The sequence below is a fragment of the Alosa sapidissima genome, chromosome 5 (genome assembly GCF_018492685.1).
Source record: "Alosa sapidissima isolate fAloSap1 chromosome 5, fAloSap1.pri, whole genome shotgun sequence".
Classification (NCBI taxonomy): Eukaryota; Metazoa; Chordata; class Actinopteri; order Clupeiformes; family Clupeidae; genus Alosa; species Alosa sapidissima.
The window spans coordinates 7,899,956-7,916,652 of record NC_055961.1 but is presented as its reverse complement, the minus strand read 5'-3'; the positions used below and the strand labels follow the sequence as shown (position 1 = coordinate 7,916,652).

The 16,697-nt window shown below is 41.2% G+C and overlaps 1 protein-coding gene across 1 annotated transcript in view; it reads right to left on the bottom strand.

The window, feature by feature from the left end:
* The window catches only part of si:ch211-12m10.1 (teneurin-2), a 183,967-nt gene that overhangs the window by 127,804 nt on the left and 39,466 nt on the right, over positions 1 to 16,697 (bottom strand). Inside the window, exon 3 of the mRNA XM_042093974.1 lies at positions 13,152 to 13,433. Within this exon, the coding sequence (XP_041949908.1) occupies positions 13,152 to 13,433 (282 nt within the window). The remainder of the gene's footprint in view (positions 1 to 13,151; positions 13,434 to 16,697) is intronic.

The window sequence follows — 16,697 nt, the reverse complement described above, 5'->3', positions numbered from 1 at the left end:
GCAATACACAAATAGAAAAAGTGTCTACACAATATGTTCATCATTGCAATCTTAGTGCAATTTATATGGTTCAGAATCTGTTTTTCCAGGGCAAGTCTAGCAGGACAATCAGTTTGAACACTAATTATTTAATTGTTTTCAAAAATCCTACAGATAACACAAAGTTCTTTCTCAAATCTTTTAAAAATGCCACTGAGAAACCCTACGGCTACCTGTTGATTGACTATAAAGCAAAAACACCGGATTTGTATCGCCTCAGAACAGATTTGCTTTCAGAGCATCAGGCTGTTTATGTGCTGAAAAAAAGAAACTGAGATACGAATATGTCTGAGAGACTTGGTAGAACTATACCTCTTTTGAAGCGTCTACTTTAAAGCTAAACCGGAACAGAGGTGTTTTTTAATTTTAAATTCGGCATCAGATGAGTTAATCTTAGCTCTCTGTGAGGTGGCACTGAATATTCTTTATGGTACTATACCTTTAACAGATGCACAATATAGAAAACTACATAAAAAGAAGAATTAAATAAAATTAAGGGCTGACAAGAAAATAGGCATACGCATAAAGAGACGTACGATTAACCAGAAAGGCGGTTTTCTTCCACCTCTCTTGAGTGTTGCTCTGCCGTTTATAACAAGTCTGTTTACATCAAGACAGAGTTAGAAGTAATGGAGTATGTTGAGAAAATGTATCTGGTACCGCAAAGACAATTGGAGCGATTAAAAAATGACATCATTCCTTTTCCCTGCGACAGTCTGTTGAAAATGAGTTGGACGTAGCTATGAAAAATGTTTTGAGTAAAACAGATTTGACACCACATGAAAAAGCCAAACATTATGCATCGTTATTACAGAGATATCTGGCCCTGGTTAAACAGGGCGACCTTGAGACAAATACGCTGACACTGAGCTTTCCACACGTCCACAGCAGCCGGCAACTGGTGACGCAACACAAAGTTTAACAGTTCAGACTACACCCCCCACTTTTGAGACCAATCAAGTAGCCTCTGAAGTTTTAAAAAATGTCCCCCGGAGAAGTAAAAAGAATGCAGAATATATATTGGAAAAGATGTACAACTCTCAAGGCATAGCATCGTGGGACGATTCTGGGTCTTTTGTTTTTAATGGCTTAACCATTCCAGGTACGCATGTGTTTGATCTGGTAAAAAGTATCACAGGGCCACATGCTGTGAGCCATAGCAGGCGACCTCAAGGCTGGCATGAATTTCTGAGAGCTATTGCGATGCTAAACATTCCTCTTTCTACAATACCAAATAGACTAGTTAAAGATTCAGGCCTAGTCCACACGTACCAAACCGATCTTTTTTTCCTCCGTCTTCCCTGGAACCGTATCAAGAATATTTGCGTCCCTACGGATCCATCCACGGGCACTGTGTCTTTACAGAAATTCACCAAAACTTGCAAAACGTGCGCTTTTAAAACAGACAGAATAGGCTACGGCGAAATGGCTAGTGCAAGGAACGCAGAATTGTTTGTGTGGACTGATGGTGAACTGTCAACTGTAGTCAACTGTAAAACTAATAAACTTTATTTTACGTGAAGGGTGAAGGGTGTGAAGGGTGCAGTCCCGTCCTTTATTTGGCTAACGCAGGTAGCAGCTAGGCCTACTAATCACCTTTACTTTCTTTGGTTGTAGGATAGTCCGTGATTCACATTAGTTTTGGCTATCACCGCAATTAAAGGCTACTAAACGCACAAGGCTTACCCAAGTTCTAGGCTATTCTGTCGCCACATTTATAATATTGCTATAAAACCTTCGTTAGTAAGTCAATAGTTTTGCCTGCATCAAATCGTGCATTCGCATTCAGTGTGCTACCATCGGCTTAACGTGAGTTCTAAGCGTCTTTGTATGCTTATATCTGATTTCACTCGACTGTGAATGCATGTATATATGTTGTAAGACATACACTAAACTTACAGTACACTGCACTTTCCTAATAACTTAAGTTCTCTCGCGTCACTGACAGTAGCTAGAATGCATAAAAAAACACCGGGAAAAACAGTGTTCAGTCCACCAAGTCATAAGCTATCGGCGCTACGCAGCATCAGTTGTGATATTTATCTTAACGGTGTAATCGTAGGTAATGTCATGTATGAAAACTAGTATTGTTAGGCAATACTATAAGTGCAAGTCCAGGGCAGCTGAGGTGTGGCGATGACATCATCGATACGCAAGCAGGATGTGCGGTTTCACTGTCTAAACGAACTCAAACGGGCTACGGTTTCAGATTTCTCCACTCTGGGACCAGGTTTCAGAAAAGTGGCAGTGCGTTTACAGGATTCGTTTGGACGCTCGGCCAAGACGAAGCAAAACCTCTGCGTTTAACCTAAAAAGCGTCTCTGTGTGGACAGGCCCTCAATCACAGCACTGAAAAGAAATAGTACACCTATTCATACACCAGTCAGAGCTTTAGAACCAGTAAATGTGGTATCAGAATCCCCAGGTTTTTCAACACCACAATTAGATGCATTAGCATGGCTTCAATTACTATGCATTGCTTATGTCTGATGTTCACAAAGGCTGTAATAATTGTAAAATGTAATGTTTTTCTTTTTGTTTTCCTGCGATTTTCTCATTTTTATATTGGTTTATGATATTGTGTGACATTTGATAAATGTATGACTTATGATGTGTAAATTCCATTTCTATGTCTTTCAATAAAAAACATAACTCTGAAATATCATTTGACTTGTTTATTTATTATGACACATTTCAACACTTTTTTAGATCATTGAGCTGAGCATGCTGCACACATGCGAATATATTACATATACATTTATATGGTTGTAATTTTTTCACAAATAATGAAACCATATTATCATTTCTATTAAAATTTTCAGAATATTTAAGCAACACATCTTCATAGCATAACCCCCTCAACATATGATATCTTGCAGGGGCTAACGAAGATTAACAGGTATCTGCTGGTGACGCAATCATTAGTGTTTCATCATTTTCATATTCTTCTAAGTTGATCATCTCATCATGCCATACATACGTTTCAGTCATCTCAACGTCTGTTAGTAGTAACGTAACTAACGTAGTCGCATGGATGCTCTTGGTTGGTGTGATCGCATGTAGTCACTCACCTTTCAAAAGATGTAGTCTGGGGGGCTGAGACTTCTCCGCTATCCAATCAAGTGTGGCCACTCCTCTATCTTCAGTCGTTTTTGTAATCAGCAGAGCCCCCAACCAATGTTTTGGCCAGCGACATTTCGTTAGTATAACCCACTTCTGTCGTCACAGCCTCTGTTAGCGGTACATGCGCTGTATAGTCAACTGTCTCAAGATTGCCTTTTCTTACATCTTCTGAATCATCCGCCAAAGTTAGCATTCCAAATCTCTCGCACAAATAATCCATGTCATAATGCGCCATTTCTTGCTCAATTACTGGATCCTCTTGAAAAATGAGGAAAGCGTCTGGAAAAGACACGCCTTGACGCCATGTTATCTTTCCAAATCAGCACTCCATTTGAACAATCTATCAACCTTTTTGAAAACATCACTTAGAACATGCCGGTCTTTCCAAAGATACTGCACTTTAGGTGTATCTGCGAATTTATACAAATCTTCTTCATAATTATATATTGGTCTGTATGCACTGCTAGATAGGTGAATGAAGGTGGTGTCCATAGCAGGATGTTCAAGATCATTCCAAACATCCCTAAACATCACCCAATCGGCATCACAAAATGAAATGTGTGCCATGTCGTCTGAAAACACCAAATCCGGCGATGCCAAAGTGTATAGCTTCACACTGCGATCTTTCTTGTCAAAAACATAGCCTCCGATGCGCCCATCGTTCAACAACCATTGGTATTCCACGGCATCATTCGGTTTACTCAAAAAATTAACGAAAGTTTCAGGTCTTCAAGTTATTTCAGGATTCGTTAGCTTGGCACTAACAGGCGTGAGCGTAATCTGTCTCTTTGATTTTTCCGATCCAATCATATCTGCCATAGTAAGTTCTGTTCAAAATCACTGCTAGCAATGATAGCTATACAACCGCCACAGCGTTTATAATCTCAGGCCTAGAGACATGCCAGGGCAAAACACACCCACTACAAAAGGGTTTATAGATAACCATCTGGCCTCCCACCAAACCCCCAACACCTAATTATAATGTCACTATGTGTCTGCATACAGGCGTCACTACTCATAAACAGTTCTTTTACAATGTTATCAGCACTAGTGTACACAGGCAGTAGGCAGACCCCCCACATGAAAGGGGTCTCAAACAATACACTCAGAGACATGCCCGGACAAAACACCACTCCGACAAGTATGGGGGATCATAGACCATCATTTTGGTCACCTATGACCACCATGGATTCAGTTATAAAGGTCACATTACAATGCATCTAGCTAACACATTTTTCAACCAAAACCACTAACAACATGCTAAACAGTTTATTGGCTATGCTAGTAGCATACTATATGTTTATTTCCAGCTATTAACACTCATATACATTTCATACAACGTTTAACTGACACATAATAATAACAACAAAACACACATGTGGGTTTGGGGCCAATATGGCCGCCATGGGGTTTGACACCAGTCACATGACGGTCACATGACTCAACCTCCAATATGGCTGCCAAGGAGGCGGGGCCTTGTTTGACGTCACTCACGTGACACACATGATTTATGATGTTTCAGGGGCGGGGTTTATTTTGACACAAAAAGTCCATGATACTTTTTCAAATGCATACTTGGTGCCGCCCCTAGAGTTGGGCCATTACATTACATAGCCAGACCCTTAATCTTTCGGATTTGAGTCTGGAATCTCCAGGCTACCAGAGAGGCTGGGGACACAACAACATGGATGACCCAAACAGGGAGGACACTCAGGCTGGAGAGGATCTTCAGTAGGGTTGGGCACCGAAACACGGTTCTAATATGGCACCGGTGCCAACGCAAACGGTAGTAACTGCATCGAATAACAAACTTTACTTTAAAGCGATATCACAAGCTCCTGTCACAATCTAGCAGTGGGCCTAACTACACACAAGCAAAAGGCTATGAAACAACATCAACAGCATACATTACACACTATCCTTAGCGCATAGCATAGTTGCTGTTAAAATGCCTACTAGCACTGGGGATCTAAACACTTCAACACCGACATAATGTAGCCTAACATGTTCAAAACTATTGCGTGTCATGGGGGAAGACATGACATTTCTTGAAGCATTTGGGAACACACTGAGTTACTTGGAAAGTAGAGTCCCTGTTAGATTAGCTTGCTTGCAAATGCCGTTGTCCATGACCTGGCAGTTCTATGGCAAGCGGTTTTAACTTACCTTATGGCAAACTGCCTACACTGGGTAAACTTGAAAACAGAGCTTACCACTGTGTGTGCATCCATGGCAAGCTGTTTAACATTTAAATGTATTATGCGTAGAAGCAATGAGATATTAATAGTAAATTGAATATAACAGTTTAATTTCATGTTCAAATTTGTCTTATCAATAAAAAAAAGTAATTCATGCTTTAGACCATTTTAATTTAAAAACAAACGGTGCCTGTACCGGTTCAGGCACCGTTTCGGCACCGGCACTGTTTTAAAAGTATCGATTTAGCACCGGTATCGGATAAAACCCAAACGATACCCAACCCTAATCTTCAGCCTGCAGTACCAGCCAGTGAGAAGGCGAATATATAGGATACTCTAGCTGAGGAGGAGCTTCAGCCTGGTGAACCAGATCTTCAGCCTGGTGAACCAGATCTTCAGCCTGCTGAACCAGCAAGTAAGAAAGCAAATAATATAGACCTCAAACTACAAAACTATGTCCACAGTTAACTTTTACTGGTATACAGTAACATTGGCCATAAACTGCTTATTAATGCCTACAGTTAACCTTTTTCAAACCGTTTCTAACAGACTGGGTTGTGCCCTATGGCCAGATGGGCGGGAATGAGGGAGCAAGATGGTCCTGGGCAACATGCCCATCATATACTGTAAGTAAATATTTTTAGTTATTCCGATATTAGTTATGTTTTCAATAGAGATCTTCATTGAAGCTATCTTGTAGGACAGAACTAGGCTCAACCCATGTACAGGAAACCAGCACTTTGGTCATCGGCCATTAAATGTCCTTAAATTGCGTAAATTATGCTGATATTAAGAAGATATGTTGAATGTTGCTGCAGAGCATTGTTTCAGCATAAGCGTAATACGTTTATTTTGGATCAGCTGGAGCATCACTGGTACCTACTGGTCTTATCAGTCATATCGCCAAATGACAATTAGTCAAGTTCAAGTTTAAGTTCAAATGTATTGTCATGTGTAATGAAATATGTGTGCTCCTAGCTCCTAGCCTTATAAGAACCAACACTGAGACAAAAAAAACATTTTACATAGTTCAATAAATACAGTTAAGTACCGTACAATAATGTACAATAAAAACAGTGCAACAAAACATGTTACCAATGTGGTTCAATACAGTAGATCACACAATAACACATGATTTGTGTGGGATCAGTGTGTGGTGCATATGGTGGTACTAGCCGTTAAGCAGCCTGACTGCTTGGGGGAAGAAACATTTGCAATGGGTGGTGGGTGATTTGATGCTCTGGTAACATTTTTTAGATGAAAGGAGTGAGAACAGGGCATAAGCAGGGTGGCTGGTATTTTGGGCTTTCTTTTTGCAGCAAGTGGTGTAGATGTTATGGAGGTGTGGTAGTTATGTGCCAAGGATTCTGACTGCTGTCTTTACAGTTTTCAGTTGGTAGTGTTGTGCAGTTAGGCTGCCAAACCACACTGCAATACAGTCCACGAGGATGTTTCAATGGTGCAGCGATAATGGTTCAGAAGAGCTTTGGTGCCCATGTCAAAACTCTTGAGATGCCTTAAAAAGTACAGTCTCTGATAAGCTTTCTTTCTTTTCTTTTTTTAAGCATATTATTTTGGCCTTTTGCTTTTACTCGGATAGGACCGTGAAATGCGACAGGAGATAAGTGGGAGAGAGAGAGAGATAGAGTGGGATTGGGAAATGACCGCAGGTCCGATTCAAATCTGGGTCATTGTGGGAACTTGAACCCAACAACCTCACAGCGCCACCCTCTGCTGAGCTTTCTGAAGAATGCAGTTAGGGTTGAGTGACCATGTTGGGGTGTCTGAGGTGGGTATACCAGGAACTAAAAGTCCACAATCTCAAACACCCATTGATGAACCATTGATGAAAATAGGTATGCGATTGATTCTGTTCTTCCTAAAGTCAATAATGACTTATTTTGTCTTAGTGACATTCAGAGAGATGTTGATGCCATGGCATCATTTGGTGGGATCTTCATCTTTCTTCCTATAGGCACTCTCATTATTATGGGATATCAGCCTAATCACTGGGCGTCATCTGTGAATTTTATGATGTTGTCATAGGACTGAGGCAGCAGACCTGATGTGTGCCAGTTCTAAGGACTGTTTTGCCTATTCTCACAGTCTGGGGTCTGCCTGTCTGAAAATTGAATAGTCAGTTGCAGATGGAGTTGCTTAAGCCAAGACCTCTGAGTTTGAACACTACCTTGGATGGTATAATTGTGTCAAAAGCAGAGCTATAGTCTATAAACAACATTCGGACATACTGTAGGTGTTTTTCTTTTAAAGAGGTGGTATGCAGAGCCAGTGATATAGCATCATCTACAGATCTATTAGCATTAGCAATTAACAGTAAGAAAACTATATTGGGTCAAGGGTCATTAACAACCTGACTTTTGAGAAAACAAATAACCACCATTCTATGACATGTACTTTCATATGAATTTATTTTCAATTATTTTTATATTATTTGGTGCAAAAACCCAAATTTGTGAACAGACCTTGATATTTTTTGGCTGATGATACAGTATGATAAGCCGGCCAAACACTTTGAGCTGAAGAGTTGATTGTGACCTGTTCTAATCGTGACATTGTGACCCTGCTCAAACTACACCACAGATCGGACAGGAATTCAGCTTGATTAAACAGTTTTGTCGGATCCTACTGATTTGTTGCTAAAATCACATCAAAATCACAGTGTCTGCTTCACATTAGACTTCTTACTCCGACTCTGATACTGATTCTGTGCCCCATGGCCTGGCCTGTGTTTAGTAGTAGTTTAGGACAAATCCTTACTATTGTACTTAAGAACTAAAAGAACTAGGTACACAGAACTAAAAGTCTTTGTAATCCATTACACTGATATTTATAACATTGGACAAGCTGTCAATTCCATCCATTCTGTGTGTGCACTTAAACAAGCTTTAGTATCCATACTCAGCCCTGGCACTGTAAATGGGAAACAAGCCTAGTGGCTAATATCAAGCCACCAGCCAAATAACACTTTGCTTTAGGAACACAGATGAGGGGGTGTAATTTGATAGGCTGTTAAGCGGAGATATCAATAACCTTTTGCTAGATTCACAGACTTTAACAGACACATGTTAATACTACAAGAGGCTGTACATCTTCATTCGTTGTGTAAGCTGTAGGTAATTGATGCCACATGATTTATTTTTAGCTTTTTCAGCTTTCTATGATTGGTAAGGAGGATGGATGATATTTGTCAGTGTGTTTATTATACTCCCTACTGCCAATATTCAGCATCATGTAGATTGTGCATCCATCATCACTAATGTAATACATGCGAGCAACACCTCAGCCATAAAATACTTTTTCTTCTTCTGTGTTATGGAGTCATACAGTAAGGGCTAATCTGGAGCACATAAATTACATGTGAAGTAGTGAAGGTGGGGAAATTCCATACTGTTTCGGCGAAGTCGGTGGTGTAATTACATTATGCACAGTCAAAGGATGCATGAAGACCTGCACATTAGGTGCAATTGCATAGGCAAGACACACTCCAACAGCCATATCCTATTGAGGGAAACATAAGACGTAGGAAAGTGACATACCCGGTGAGAGCTTGATGTTATAGTTTGTAGGTGTTTGTGTGTGTGTGTGTGTGTGTGTGTGTGTGTGTGTGTGTGTGCTAGTTAAGCTTTGAATTGGATAAGAACATTTCATCAAGGATTTTCACATTACCCGTATTTGGTAATTAACAGGGTCCAAGCGAAAGTGAAAATGTATGTAGAATCAGAAAGAAAACACAAAAACATGCACTTGCTCTTGCTCAGACATGACCTTAAACATTAAATGTTGCAGTGCAGCCTTCAGGTCAATTTGTTTCCAATTTGGCACATAGCTGCCGTTATGAACCTTGAGACTGGTATTGACTGATCCAATATGATTGGCTGTTGGCGGTCATTTTGAACTGTGATTCAATTGGTACTTCAGGAAATGTGACTGAATGAGGCTTTAAGTGTACTGTACCATTTTTTTTTACATATTTGAATGACAACGATTGGACCTTTGCACCAGAACAATAATAGAAAACAACAGAATCAATGCAGGCCCTGACATTTGATTGACGTGTAACTTTGGAGCAACAAATTCAAAATTAATTTAGCTATTTTGTCGAGATGGTGTTCAGATGATGGGCATCACATTCTGTGAGAATCAGAGGCCGTTTACACGACACCGCCGGGTGGATTTTCTCTTACCGCTTTCACACCTTTAACGACTCCGGCAAGAAAAAACCTCGCGTGTACACACAGCGGTGTAACCTGCTAAATGTGCTGTAGTGCATATGCCAGACCAGTCGATGGCACCGCTGTGCAGAAGCTTCACGATAATTTCGCATGAATCGCGTAGAAGAAAACATTGTTGAAACAGTTTGTTAAGCCAGAGAATGTCTAATAAGTGCTCTGGTTAAGCAGTCGCATGAAATAAGGAGACTACAGACAATTCGGTTTTCAATTCAACTGTTAAACTAATAAAGTTCATTTTCAAGGTATGTGACTGCTATGTGAAATTTCAAATGCTTAGCCTACGCATTGCATTAGGTCTGAGCACCACTGGAGAAAACACTAACATGCAGTAAGCTAATGTTTAACTAAGTTAAGCTAACGTGTGCTTCTAACTTAGCCACTAGGCTGATAGGCTACATTGTGCACATAAATCATGACAGGGGAAAGAAAAACATTTTAATATGATAAATAAATGGTTTGGTTTGTTTTGACAAGCAACATGTCAGGTCGAGTGCCGTGGCTGAGTTGAGAGGTGGGGCTATGTCGTCATAAAGTTGCTGGCTTCACACCTACAGGCGTCTACACGGCGAAAGTTAGCCGGCGGTTTCAAAAGTTCCCACTTCGGAAGCCGGTTTCAAAAGCTATCGGTTTCAGTCTCCTAAACTGCCGGCGTCGTGTACAGTACATGCAAGGCGTAACCGTTAACAAAACCTCACCGGTTTCACAAAAACCGCCGTCGTGTGCACGGCCCCTCAGATAGATGATTCTAGCCTCAGACTAGTTCATTTTACTTTCACTTTATTTTTTTCTACGGAATCTGAGGAAAAAGGAATTTTTAAAAAAATTAATTTGAAGCCTGAGATGACCCAAAATGTAAATGGACTTATTGTATTGTGGCAAGATAATTACACTTTTGTGATATCCCTGCATGGGTACAAACTTGCCTACCAAGGTTGGTGTCTGTGTGATGTATAGTTTCTGCTGCCCAACTACTATTAGGGTAGAATAAGAAACAGAAATAATCCTTACAAATAAAATACTGATCCAGCAGCTTCACTGCTTGGACCCCTAAATATGTGTAACTACCTACTGTATACACTGCCAACCCCAATGCATAGTGGTCTGTGGTGCCTCCATCAGACAAACTATAGATCTTCACAGAACAAGGAGAGGTTAGCAATTCTAAGCCAAATGCACTGTCCATTCTGTGTCTTCTGAAAATATCCAGTGTTTGTACACAGTCCTGGATCTGTAAATGGGAAACAAACACGGGTGCATCTTCACACAGAAAACTTATACCAGCTAAACAAGAACAGGTGGTGCTAATTCTGGTGCACAGGGCAGTGGAAAAGGATGAGGGAAGGCAAAAATGATTGCACTGTCAAGAACACTAAAGGTAATGTATTTCAGTGATATTTATCCAGTATCACCAACCTCCCCTTTAATGGCAACTATGCAGTTGTTGTTATGACATATAAATTGTACATGTATGTGAAAATATACTAATAAAACAACTATGTGAACTACAGTAACTTGCAGGGTAAAATGTGTGGTTTAATGTCTGTTAGTAGGCATCTCCTGAGCACGGTGAAGGTCATGACACTGAAAGCTGCGCATGTCTCGAAGTTATAGCAAACTTGAAGGTATAACGTTGGTGTCTTCCACACTAATGATGGGGACAAAGCAAAGCGCGAGCGACTGCCTGGAACACTGTGCTGTTTTAATGAGCACTCCACTAATCAGACTATTGTCTCGAGCCCTGCCATGACATGGCATACATCCACGAGTCTCCGCACACAGAGGCACAACTCCCAGCGGGCACCAGCGGGCACCAGCAGGCACCGGAGGAGCAAGAGGCAGCTCGACGCAGATGAATGGGAGCGGCCCGGCGCGCTGGCTGACATTTTAAAGTAAACCTAAAGCCCAACAGGCTTCCCACGCGCAACAATAAAGAGAAATAAAGCAGTAATAAGCATAACGAGAAAGCCAAGGTGACATGTTTATTCAAATCATTACATTATGCTAACATCACCTCCAGCCACCTCTCCTACGCAGTGCAGGAGCTACATGACGCTTATTAAGTGCCACGGCAAAAGCTGGCCGCCCCCTGCTCTCTTGATCAAATCGGACCCTCGCTTCATCGTCCTTATTAATTAGTTCCCAGTGTGCGAATACATTAACGTCAGGAGACTTGATATATGTGTGCTTAATGCAATCCACAGAATGTGTTTTAGAAATTATGCTGCGCAGGGCCTGCCTGGGCTAAGTGGTGAAATTGTGATGGCAGCAGAACTGGATTTGTGGCTTTGCCCGAGACAAAAAAAAAGAAAAATAAAAATAAAAAAAAACCAGCTAGTTTTAATAAGGCTGTTAGAGGACTACATAGACTACACGTAAGTGATTCCCTGGTGAGACCAAATGCTACTGAGCACACAGCTTGAGAGCGCGCTGTGTATGTGTGTGTGTGTGCGTGTGTGTGTGTCATGTGCAGCACCCGTTGCGACGCCATAGAGTTTCTCCAGTTTCCCTGCAACGCAGTAGTCACAAGGAAAGACTAAATGATAGGATAATCTCTCATTAAAGAAAATAAATTACAAACAAGCAACCAGCCAGGCAAGCTATGGCAGTATGATACTCAGGTGTGCAATCTCCCTTTAAATCACTATAAACACAGTGATCAGAGAAAGCCTGCAGGTACAGTGAAGGATGGTGTCATTACGCAAACATAAATCCCCGCATAGCTAAGGCTTCCTGGTGACAGGCATGCTGTAATTACTGTTCTCCATGTATACATATTATGTTAGCAGTTGTCTAAGAACAGATAATTTGCTTAAAAGCATCGTCATAGGTATCAATTCCCACCATTGTTTTCACACACAGGGCAGCCGTGGCCTACTGGTTAGGGCTTCGGACTTGTAACCTAACCCCTCACTGCTCCCCGAGTGCCACTGTAGCAGGTAGAATCTCACTGCGTCGGGATTAGTGTGTGCTTCACCTCACTGTGTGTTCACTGTGTGCTTCACTAATTCACGGATTGGGATAAATGCAGAGACCAAATTTCCCTCACAGGATCAAAGAGTATATACTTATACTTATAATTTTTTTACCATCCAGAAAGGCAGTATTTAGAGCTCACATTTGGTTTCTTCAGTTTACATCCCCTTTTGTTTTATCAACAGCCCAGATAATCCTTATGTCTCCATCACAGTTTAAATCCTGACACCTGATGTAAGTGACCCTAAATGATCAAAAATGTGAGGTAAGTGAAAAAAACAACAAGTTTTGCTGATGCGTATTTCTTAGGTGGTGGTCTAGTAGCTAGGGATCCGGCCTTCCAAGTTAAACTCCAGAGAGTTGGTTATTCAGTCTCAGGAGCTGCCATCATTGTGCCCCTGAGCGAGACTCCCCTTGGAGGAGTTGCTTCCTCCAAGGGGACTGTCGACTGTAGTAAGTTGCAAGCACTGTATTACACTCTAAGAGCATCAGCTAAATGAGAAATAAAGTGAAGTGTACAGATGGTTACTGGAGAAAGTGGTAGAAAAAAATAATCTTGTCTTACCGGACTCGTCATCGGACTTGTGCTCGTGTTCGGAGTCGGTGAGGGTGAGGGCCGAGTTGTCCCTGCTGGACAGTCCTGAGCTGCAACGCGACTTCAGCCCACGACCGCCCCACATCCGCACGGCCCGTTCAGGAGTCATGGCCTCCTCGGGGTCTGATTCGTTGTCGGGGTCCGAGGCAGCGCTGAGGGCGTATCCGTGCTGGACCTGGTCCAGGTCAGAGTGGAATGTGCTGGACTGGGATGGTGGCTCACACAGGCCCAGCTCAGCCAGCGTGAAGCTCCCTATGACCGCAACATCAACATCAAAAGCAAAGGGGTTGAATGAGAGTGTTGCTTGTTAGTGCATATTTGTACATATATTATAGAGTGCATACTTAAAGAACATAATTGTGTGCGGGTGTTTTACTGAAGTTGTTTTATTTAGTCATTTGGCCCAAAACAGGCAGACTCTATTTCCATAAAGGAAGGTGTTAACCTTTATAAGTGTATATATATATATATATATATATATATATATATATATATATATATAAGCCTTTAGAGAGTAAGTGAACAAAAAAAGACAACCATCCCAACTTCACATCCTCTTAATTTGAAATAATCAGGATTGCAAATAGACTTTGAAATGATATCTGTCTTATTTGTAGTCGTTTGCATCGTGACATATTGTGCGTCTCTCTCTGTGTCTCTCTCTCTGTGGCTCTTTTTCGTCCTCACTCGCGGATGTGCTCGCCGTGCTATGAAATGGCCAAACTTCGGAGCCAGAGGCAGATGGGCCATCGTTGCGAGTTGGACTCAGCTCAAAGCCTCCGAATCTAAGCTTGAACATTTTCCTTGACACTCTCCCACTGCCCCCCTGGCTTGCGCTCTGAGATTCAAACACCATTTGTCATCATATATCAGTCATAGTAGTAGTAGAAGTAGTGATAATGGTGGCCGAGCTACTATTTCCATGTATGATGGTAAGCAGCATGTTGTGAAGATAATCGAACATGGGCAAAAGCAATTATCTGAATTGAAGTACATCAAAGGGAAATCAATAAAACAACAAACACCCAATTAAGTCTGAGCTGCAGAAAAAAAAAAGCAATCAAGCAGGAGGCGACCACAAGCCATGCATTTCCTGCAATAATTAAAGAGACGTTGTGGGTGCAATCTCCTGCAATCAACCCAGAAGATGGAACTAAATTAATTAAAGAAAAAAATACTTTGAGATCATTTGTAAATGAAATAGGAAAACATGGTAAAAGGTTAAGGTTGCTCTGTACAGGAAATAAGGTCCCATCCTATTCCTGTACAGACCTATCCCTATGATGTAAAGACGTAAAGACCTATCCCTATGATGTTTAAGAAATAAAGACGCTTCCTAATATCCTGTTCTATCCAATGACACATTCTGTCTTTGTTCTGTCTGTTGTTTAAACTCACAAGCAATTGCACATTCAATTTGCAATTACAAATTCGTAACAACAAGCTGGTTCAGGTCACTGTTTAAATGGGCCATTTAAATTAAAGTGCCAATTTGCAGAAACTCCTCGCAGTGTAGTTTTAACTGGAGTAAAGATGAATGTTTTTGGTTCACAAATAACTAGACGTTTGGATGAACATTGTGATAGCCGTGTGAATATATACAGCACATATACATGAAACATCAAAAGGAGAAACACAACGCACAGACAAATGGATAGAGGATCGAGTCCAGCTTTGTATCAATAGTCCTCATACCTGCCACTCCAACATTTCCTGCTAATATGTATGTATGTATGTATGTACCGTATGCAGTGCATAGTATTACAGGCACATTTGCTTTTCTTACATATAAAGACATATTAACTGTCATGTTTCAGTGTAATATTCAACAGGTATTCAGGATGATAATATGAAGCCATCTGGTAAAAACAGAGGTCAGCAACACAGCATAGGGGGGTAGACAAAAGAGTAGGAAATGTCTGTCTCTCCACAGGTAAGAGGGGCAGGAGAAGGCGGAGGGAGGGACACCCAGATATTTGCCTGTGAGGACACAGGTGCATTGGGGCCGGCCGTGAGACGTACCTCTGTACTGCACACCTGAGAGGAAATAGCTGATACCAACAGGAGCCAACTCCACGTAGGCTGGATGAGTAAGAACAGCACAGGACTCTGTGAATAGAGGAACACTCGCCTTTCCCTCCTCACTTCCCCCCTTTTCATTCTTACATTCCTTTCTTCATCATTTCTATTCACCTTTCCCCCCTTTTTATGTATGATTCATTCACTTTCTTTCATGGTTCGATTCAGGCCGTCATGGATTTTGGCCAGTCATTCAGCTGCTCTGACGTACAACTCAGTCACTAAAGGGAACAAGGAATAATAACACTCATTTTCCAAGTGATGGAGGCAGGATAATTTCACTCCTCAAATAATGTATTAGACCCCTTTAATGTGACCCCAAAACTAGGCGAGAGAAGGAAATGGTCAGCACACTGTATGGACCCTTTCAAGAGAATTCCATTATCAGCATCATAGTTGGCCCCACAAGACTTCCGTTTTAACATTCCATATGTTATCTTAATGCAGAGGAAGTAGATTGGGGCCCAAATAGAACGTTCAAGCATTGTTTTTGTTTTTATTGTTGAAAGGGTCTATATGGGCTCCAAGAGATACTTTATTTATTCTTAAAAGGCAACTCAACAGATCTTCATCAGGCATCTTCATCTTCATCACCCCAAAACTAGGCAACATACAGTATACTGAATCAGAGGAGGGGCACACTGCAGACATGACAGGTCCAGCCACATCAGGCAACGCAAACTCTGATCCATACAAGAAGACTGGGGGGAAATGAACTGTGGGTTTGAAAAAGGAGAGGAGTGTCCATGTGCTTTAGGAGGCTGCAGCAACCCTTTCCATCTACACTTTAATGGAGAGCAATGGACATGAGAAACCAATCAATACGCATATTTCCATGTAAGCAGCTGAAAACTAATGACATAGAAAAAGCCTCACAGTAGTAAACCCCTTTACCAATCTGTTGGAGATGGAAATAGCCATCTCCCCATGGTAGAATCTTCAATTTGCTTTTCCAGCTCTTAAAAAATTTAAGAGAAAATTACATATCCCCTGATGTAACGCTAACTTAACTGCCTCTTAAACAGGACATAAAGGAATGCCGATCACATCCTCTCCCAGCTTAGCAGTTGTTCAAAAATTCCTCTCACCTAGTCTACAGTAAGAGAAAAAAGACAATGCCATTTGCTGCAAGAATGGTTTCTATGGTAACATGACACACATGCCAGCAGGTACTTCAAAGTGTTTTTTTTAAGACATTTTCCAAGGAAGCCACGGCATAAAGGTGTTCTGAAAAAAATACCAAGGTGAACAAAAGATTACAAAAGTCAAATTATAAGACCAGCAGATAAAACGATCCATGATGCACATTCAAAGCAGCCTAATCTCAAAACAGCAGTTTCTGAACCAGCAAATATTTTATTTGATTGAGCTACCTGTATATTCACTTTGTGATTCATACCTCTTGTTCTGCGTCCCTCCCTCATGCCCTCTCTTCCT